The sequence below is a fragment of the Microtus ochrogaster genome, chromosome 21, assembly GCF_000317375.1.
Source record: "Microtus ochrogaster isolate Prairie Vole_2 chromosome 21, MicOch1.0, whole genome shotgun sequence".
Taxonomy (NCBI): domain Eukaryota; kingdom Metazoa; phylum Chordata; class Mammalia; order Rodentia; family Cricetidae; genus Microtus; species Microtus ochrogaster.
In genome coordinates this window covers 1,047,755-1,055,692 of record NC_022022.1, presented here as the reverse complement: position 1 = coordinate 1,055,692, position 7,938 = coordinate 1,047,755, and the positions used below count along the sequence as shown (strand labels likewise).

The window sequence follows — 7,938 nt, the reverse complement described above, 5'->3', positions numbered from 1 at the left end:
GGAGTGGCAGAGGCGGAGCCAGTGGAGGGGGAGCTGGAGGGGAGTGGCAGAGGCGGAGCCAGTGGAGGGGAGAGCTGGAGGGGAGTGGCAGAGGCAGCGGGCGTCACTCACCTCGGATGTAGATCTCTTTCACTGCCTTGCTGTCCTCTGGCTCCATCTCCACCTGAATGGTGGGCCGAAAGAACACGTATTTGCTCTCCAGGCTGTTCTGGCTACAGGATGCCGACAGCCGCTGGTCGTCTAGAAAACGGTGCAGTATCAGGGCACCGCAGCTGCAGCGTGCCCCGCCAGTGAGTGAGCTGGGTGGGCTGTGGCTCACCTTGGGTGGGTTTTTCTGACATGGAGGCAGAAGGGACAAAGTTCTGATGGGGCCGTGGCCGGGTGACGACTTTGGGAAAGTCCGTGTAGCCTGACCGTGCGCAGAGCTCTGCGAAGTCTGTCTCCAGGATCCCCGAGCACTGGTATTCCTCTGCGGGGTGGCAGCAGAGTGAGCCCCGCATTCAGCGTGGGAACCTCCACACTCACAGCGACTCCAAGGTGGAGGCTACCTTGCTAAGACCTATGCTGAAAACACTGGAGGAAAGCAAGAGCTCACCGAGGGGGACAAGGCCTGCCCAGCAGAGCTGCTGACCTGTTAACACTTTTTTATATAGTATTGCTAAGCAGTCTCCCAGAGTTTCTAAGTATTGAAAATCCTCATTGCCTTGATAAGTTCCGTTCCTTCCGTCTTGCCCACCGCCTACCATCTTGAGGCTCTGCAAACTTGGTGTCTGGCAACCCCAAGAGACCCTTGCTCTTCTCAGTTCTCTGCGTGGTAGCCCAGGCTCCTCCAAACCAACAACCCACAGCAGCACCCAGGCCACCAGCAGAGGACTGTGCCCCAGCTTACCCAGAGCCTGCATGACACACCAAGCTCTTTGAGGCAAAGGTGAGGGGAGCTTTACTCCCGTGCCCAGCTATCATAGGAAATGCTCAGCCACTTAGCCTAGTTTACCGAGTTATGGGGGGAGTTGGGTGGCCCCTACACAGCCCTGTGCATGCTCAGGCTGCCTCTCTTCTATTAGATATGCCCCTCGTCCTTCTTGGCATCACTCACCTCTCAAGAGTGAGTCCCTCAAACTTTACCATCAATAGGAATAACCTGAGAAGCGTGAAAGCACCCTCCTGGCCACCCCGGGCTCTCACAGTTTTGTTCCCGATGTGTAGTGCTTCAAAGGAACTTAATCTGTCTTCCTCCACTCCCACACCAATGCTAAAATGGCCCCACTTCCGAGTTTGAGAAATGGGCCATCAGATGGAGTTTCCTCTAAATCTACACACATATCAGACACCTCTACCTCATGTGAGACTCATGTCTGCCCCTGCCAGGCAACCGTAAACCTCTGTGCCCTCCATATTGCCCTTGCCCAGGGTCCCTGTATGCTTGTCACTCGAGTTCTCCCCTGCATCTGCCAAAGCTGCTTGGGCTTTCCTTGTCCCTCTTCAGGCAGACTTCTGACCCGTCTCAGGGAGTCTCAGGGTTGAACATCCCAACGCCATAACCACTCTTCATTACCACTGTGGACCCTCACTCCTGAAGGTCCACCTCGCATGCTCCTCCTTCCTGCTTTCTTCCCATAAATCCCATCTCAACCAAGCTAGCATCTCAGGCTAGGAACCTGGTACTCGGTTGTGTTGGGCCCCTCACTTCTACCTCCCAGGAGCCTGACCCACCCCCTTGCACCTCCACACCCGTGCCAGCTATCACTGTCCCTGGACTAAGCTTGTCACAGCTCACCGTACTACTGCCCTCCTCTCCTCTCCCTTGCTTTGTATACAGCCCAAGTTTTATCAGGAACCCAAGTGCCTGCCGCCTCAGCATTCCAAGTGCTGTGGTTACAAGTGTGCACCATTTATGCCCAGGGAATTCAGTGCTATCTTGTCCTCTCTATGGAAGATGCTTTTTCTCCAGTTCATAATCTGCCTGTCCTGGCCACTAGCACGGACATGGAGATAGCAACTGGCAAAAGGTGGACCCTTAGAATCTTTTCCCAGGTTGTTTTATCTCCATTTCAGGGATAGCAGGGTCCTGACCCTCTTTGCTAACAAAAGCATCAAATTTGTATGAAGACACCTGACAATTTTCTCTTTGCACTTAATTGGTGAAAATTAGGTTCTGTCACTTTCTACAAGAAAAGCCATGGTCCTGTTCATCTAACTTTAATACTTTTCTTTAAATATGCCAAAGCAGAACTGTGTCCATGGCCACATTGGCTAAATGAGTATCTATAGCTCTGCTCAAGAGCCCCTCCTACAGCATCATGGGGTCTTCCCACCCCGCCCTAGTCTTCTTTGGCATATCTTATCACATCTAATGGGGTATGTCAGCATCCCCAGGAAATATGTATTCTTTAAGGCCAACTCCTGAGGAGACCACCTTTAGTCTCAGCAGAGATAAAATTCTGAGTTCTGGACCAGCCTCGTCTATATAGCACGTTCCAGACCAGATTTAATTTAATAACAATAATAAAGCAAAGTTCTGAGCTGATCAACCCAGCCTCAGCCCTGCCAGCATACCGGGATTTTTTGGCTCCTCCTCACCCACTGGAGGCAGGGCAGTTGCTGGCTTCTCCTTAGCAGCCCGCTCCCCCTTCTTGGTTACCGCACCGGATGACTTTTGGGCCCCAGGACGAGGTGTCCTAGGTGAGGTCCCCGTGGCACTCGGCTCATTTGACATTCTGGTGGCTCTGGACTCCTTGAGTGAGAGGCAAGATGAGACAGGACTCTGTGGGCCTCGCCCTGAGGATCGCCACTCACCAGACCCAGTTGGCCAGCAACTGCAGGATCTGCGCGAGTCTCTCTCCAAGACAACGAGTCTGGGTGGGTGGGGCTGTGGCCAGAGCAACGGGCAAAAACTGCGCGAGGCAGACAGACAGATGCCTGATTGCCCTGGGTCGGAGCGAGTGGGCGTGGTTTGGTACTGCTGGGCTCAGGCAGCACAGGATCCGCGTGTCCTGAGTGGGCGAGCGCCTAACAGTCCCTACTCATGGAGATGTGGGGAGTGGGGCAACACTGAGCATGGAGAACACTCAGAAGGGTGGTCCATTCTCTAGAGAGAGGCCCTAGTGGTAAGGGCCCAAGCTAGCTGCTCAGGCTGATACTGAATGCTCTCCTCTATGCAGGTTACTGGAGGACTGGAGGCTCAGTCTGGTAATGATTTGATCCAGGAGGTCCCATCCTTGCCATTTTGTTATCCTGGGCCTCTTTGAAGTTTTTGCTTCCTCTAGCCTGACATGGAGCCCAGCATTTTAAGCATTGGTGCGGCTCCCTGCAGGGAAGTTACTTCTGAAGAGATCTCCAAACTAGGTTCTGAGGGACACTGAGAACACAAGTACTAGTATTTACCACAGCTAGCACTGGTACTGTCATTCAGCCACTAAGCTTTTAAAGGAACATTTATTGACTACCATGCGCCAAGGAAAAACAGTAGTGAGCATAAACAGTACTCCTGCCACTAGGGGGAGGCAGAGGCTAATCTAGTAATGTGGCCATCACATCTGAGTGCAGACTGAGCCCCGCCCCCACCTCCTGTAACTGTGACACACACCTTTAAACACAGCACGGAAGAGGCACAGACAGAAAGACCTCTGAGTTCAAGGCCAACCTAATCTACATAGTGAGTTCCAGGACAGCCAGGATTACATAGTGAAACAATGTTTCAAAAACAAAACAAGCCAAAGCCCTGCCTGGCACTATTCTCGCCTTCTACAGGTGCATGAAGAAGCATCCGTAGCTATGAAGAGAGAAGAGGGGTGGGGCCGGCACTTTGGGATATGTGAAAGACAAGAGTCAACAGATAACACAGGACCTAGGCTGAACTCAGATGTGCCAGTCCCTAGGGGAGGAAGAAGGATACCAGGTAGCCTTTACTCCAGAAAAGAGAGAAAGCAGACAAAAAGAGGTAGGCTGCAGGGCCATTGAGGCACAGGAAGTTTGTGTGTAGCCCAAGAAGTACCAGGAAGATAAACACCACAGGCAGGGCGCAATCCTCTGAGCAAAACATGGAGGATTACCAAGTAAAGGGTGAGCAGGTAGTGAGGGTCTGCTGTTGGAGCCAGTCTGGCTACCCGGGAAGCCAGAACTGTGCCTGGCACCGTCTGAAGCCAACCAGACGCAGACACAGTCCCACCTGGTATATATACAGAAAAGGTACCCAACACATTTTTAAAATCAGTCTGAAATCAGACGATATACAACAACATTCAGCCCACCAATGATGTCCACAGAGCCTTGGGGATTCAAAGAACTGTGGGAAGGGAAAAGGGAGTTAACGGTTTGTCAACTTGTGTCTCCCTTGGTGGAAGCTGAAGGCCGACATTAGTCTCTCTGCTCACTTCATCAAATGTGCGTGTTCGTGGCCTGCCTCTCCTGGCAGGGTATACAGGCACTGCCCCATGCAGTGCTGACTTCAGCGGTCCTGGCGCCGAGGTGGAGGTGATGGAGGATGCCGTACCGGAGGCAAGTCATAGTGTCCAGGGATGTGGCTGTTCTTGGGTGAGTCATAGTGGCCAGGAGGCAGGCCTGGAGGAAGAGGGGGCATAGAGCCCACAGACTCTTCATCTGAAGAAAGAGAGGAAAGGATGCGTTAACTCTTCGAGGTGTTCCCTGGCTCTCCCTACGCTGTTCACCTCAAAGGATACCGACCACAACTCGGTTTCACTTTTCTGGATGCTAATTCTACCTCTCTGGTGCTAAACAAGCACCATCTCTAATACTCAACCTTCAGGTGAGGAACAGACTCGAAGAAGCGGGGCAACTCTCTGAATGTCATGCCTGGTTTGAGGTCAAGCCACCCAAAGGCCTTGCTCTTGCCGTATCGTGCCACTATCTTCTTCTCTCCCTTCCCCTTCTCCCTTCCTGCTTCCCATGTTCCAGTGCCCTGTATCCCCTGCTGGGGGCAGAGAGGGCTCACTATGGCTCAAGAGGCTGGGCTGCTCATAGGTGCCACTGTCTCTCTGTGGCTGCTGTTGCCGCTGCTGGCGGTCCCGGAGATGAAGGGGCTGCCTGGGAGGAGACGCTGATGGGGGGCCTTTCATTTCCACATAGCTGCTTTCTCGAGGTTCTCCAGGCAGGCCAGGCAGATCTCTGATGGTAGCATAGGGATTCTCACTGCTCAGGGACATAACGCTTGCCCCCAGTCCCTCTTCCGAGGTGGGACCTAAGGATCAAGGAAGGAAATCAGGTTTCTTAGAAGCACCGGCTCCTTGACCCAGCTTCCCTTCCCTTCCTTGCCTCTGTGCTCCATACCTTTAGGACAAAATAGTCCTGGGCCATTCCTGTGGCTATAGCTACAGCTATAGCTTCGGTCCAGGTGGCCGGAGCCTGAGGAAAATCAAACAGAAGTCAGACCTCTGGTCCCCTTCCCCCACCCCAACCCCACCAAGATGATCCAGCAGGTGAGGCTGCACACATCCACCTCCTCAGCCTCTGTCTCCAAGCACCTACCTCTGTCACGGGGCTCTCGTCGGTGCTGCCAGTCAGCGGGCAGTGTAGCATGGTTATCACGTCCATGGGTTCTGCCTGCTCGCTCAGATGCCTGGGAGCTGGCAAAGAGCTGACTGCCTGGAACCTGATGAGGGACAATGCCTCAGGGAGAGCACAGGGTTGAGGCTTTCACCCACACCCAGAGCACACCCCCCAAGGCACTGACCTTGTTAGGGGGTGGGGGGTTAGGAGAACACTGGGACAGTGTGTGGTAGCTAGGGTTGGAGTAGTAGTGACTGTAGCTCGGAGAGACATCTGCAGGACAAACATCAGGCCAGGACAGCAGCAGTGTGACCCCCCCTGACTCCCTCCATCCTTCCCCCCACACACATCCCATGGGGAATAGGCAGCAGCACCCCACTGCCTATCATTCACTTAAGCACAACCCTAGCTCACCTGGCATGATGTAATCTGAGCCATCCAGCCTCCCAGAGCTGTAAGCCACTGCCAAGTGCTCATGTTCCTTTCCCTTCTGCCAATGGCGGTAGCCGATGAACAGGGCTACCAGGGCCACCACAAGGGTCCCCAGTACGGCAATGCCAATCACTGCACCCAGTGAGTTATGGGTCACAGGAGAGGTGGGCATTATGGTGGAGGACTCCTGACTTCCTGTGAGAAAGTGGGTACTGAGACGGGCACCTTGGTTCTACTCGTGAACGTGGGTGCATTTGAAGGAAGAAAGAGACGGGATGAGGACCCTGGGCTGTAGAACTTACCAATCCTGCAGGGTGCACCACTGTGTCCTGGGGGACAGACACAGGCCCCAGTCTCTGGGTGGCACCTCTCTCCAGGGCCACACTGGCAGAGCTGGGAGCAGTTGACACCAAATACTCCTGGAGGGCAGCCTGGAGAGAACCAAGGGGGCAAGCAGGGGTCACAGAGCCGGCAAACTGCAGCCTCCTCTTGGATAGGGCTATGGTACGCTCAGGGAGTTAGCTCTCTGTTGGTACCTTCCAGGCAGTAGGGTCCAGTCCAGCCTGCAGTGCAGGCACAGCTCCCATCCTGGGGGTGGCAGGTTCCACCATGATGACACTGACAGGGTTGGGAGCATTTGAGTCCCCAGAGGCCTGGGGGACATGCTGCAGGAGACAAGGGCTGTCAGGCAGGGCCAAGCCACCCCCTCTGCATGAACGCTCAGGCCTCAGTATCTCTGAAGTCTTGAGCTTGGCCTTTTCTTGGTCCTAAGGCTCTGAAGGGCATCTCCACACCAGTGGCTGGAATGCTCATCTCCAGCCATCTTGGCCCACTATCCACTCCCTAACAGCCATTTCAGAACAATGTCCCCAGGGCTAGGAGCCAGAGCTTCTCAGCAGCCCCTGGAGGGCTCAGCACTAGGCTTGGTTTTTGTTTTCAAACATCTGTCTCCTGCCAGGGTATTGGGATTACAGCCTAATACATTATCTGTGTGTGATCCTAGCAAATCATCTAATAGTAGACACTGCTGAACTCTAGGCAGAAAATACAACAATCCAAATACTTCACCAAGAGCACTTGAGGCCCTGGCAGAAGTACAGTCAGCCATCTCTGGGCAGCAGCTCCCTCTAAAACATGCTTCTGCTGCCCAGACCGCTCATCTCTTTATCATCATATGGTTATGTGGAAGATGACACAGTCAACACAGTGTGAGAAAGAGATAAAACAGCCACGGCTGCTGGGGGAAGGAGACCCATGTTCCAGTCACCAGCCCCACGCAGGCAAACAAACTAGACTCGACGGATTATACAAAAGGAATGAACATTTAAGTAGGAGAAAGATATATTAGGGGGCATGATGGGGAGTAGGATTTCATCAAGACTCATAGCATATATATATATGAAATTTTCAAAGAATAAATTAATAGTTTATATATTAATATTTTTAAAGGAAGAGAAAATAAGAATATGTCCAAGAGGGGACTTTATGAGATTTGCTGTTTCCAGGTTCTGGAGAGGCAGAAAACTTTCCCTCTGACTTGTTCACTGCTGCATCCTCCACCCAAACCAGTTCCCAGTAGGAAAGTGATAGCAGGATTTCTCCTATTGTACAGATAACCAAGGTGAGTAGGGGGCCTTCTGCCCAGAGCCAGGAGACTGAGGTTCCATGCTCAGCCACCCAGGCAGCAGGCTCTCCCGCTCACACACACACACACACACACACACACACACACACACACACGCCGCTAGGCTCAGGAACCCAGGCAGCAGGCTCTCCTGCTCACATACACACATACACACACTCACACACACACACACAAGCCGCTAGGCTCAGGCACCCAGGCAGCGGGCTCTCCTGCTCACATACACACACACACACACACACACACACACACACACACACACGCCTCTCTTTCTCCCTCACACATGTACATGTGTGTTCACATACATTCTCTCCCACACATACAAGCACACACACACTCTCTCGCTCCCCCTCACACAC

The 7,938-nt window shown here is 53.2% G+C and overlaps 2 protein-coding genes across 3 annotated transcripts in view; both read right to left on the bottom strand.

Annotated features, from left to right (window-relative positions):
* The window catches only part of Lrrc71 (leucine rich repeat containing 71), an 8,517-nt gene extending 5,698 nt beyond the window's left edge, over positions 1 to 2,819 (bottom strand). For both annotated transcript variants that reach the window (XM_026784052.1, XM_005356914.2), the window contains exons 1-3: positions 2,557 to 2,819; positions 320 to 469; positions 112 to 240 (exon numbers count right to left, since the gene is read on the bottom strand). In XM_026784052.1, coding sequence (XP_026639853.1) covers positions 112 to 240; positions 320 to 469; positions 2,557 to 2,716 — 439 coding nt within the window. In that variant the 5' untranslated portion in view covers positions 2,717 to 2,819. The remainder of the gene's footprint in view (positions 1 to 111; positions 241 to 319; positions 470 to 2,556) is intronic.
* Positions 2,820 to 3,390: 571 nt separating this feature from the next.
* Positions 3,391 to 7,938, bottom strand: part of Pear1 (platelet endothelial aggregation receptor 1) — a 17,673-nt gene continuing 13,125 nt past the window's right edge. Inside the window, exons 16-23 of the mRNA XM_013349799.2 lie at positions 6,474 to 6,602; positions 6,240 to 6,368; positions 5,920 to 6,132; positions 5,690 to 5,778; positions 5,485 to 5,608; positions 5,287 to 5,361; positions 4,952 to 5,197; positions 3,391 to 4,599 (exon numbers count right to left, since the gene is read on the bottom strand). Coding sequence (XP_013205253.2) covers positions 4,448 to 4,599; positions 4,952 to 5,197; positions 5,287 to 5,361; positions 5,485 to 5,608; positions 5,690 to 5,778; positions 5,920 to 6,132; positions 6,240 to 6,368; positions 6,474 to 6,602 — 1,157 coding nt within the window. The 3' untranslated portion in view covers positions 3,391 to 4,447. The remainder of the gene's footprint in view (positions 4,600 to 4,951; positions 5,198 to 5,286; positions 5,362 to 5,484; positions 5,609 to 5,689; positions 5,779 to 5,919; positions 6,133 to 6,239; positions 6,369 to 6,473; positions 6,603 to 7,938) is intronic.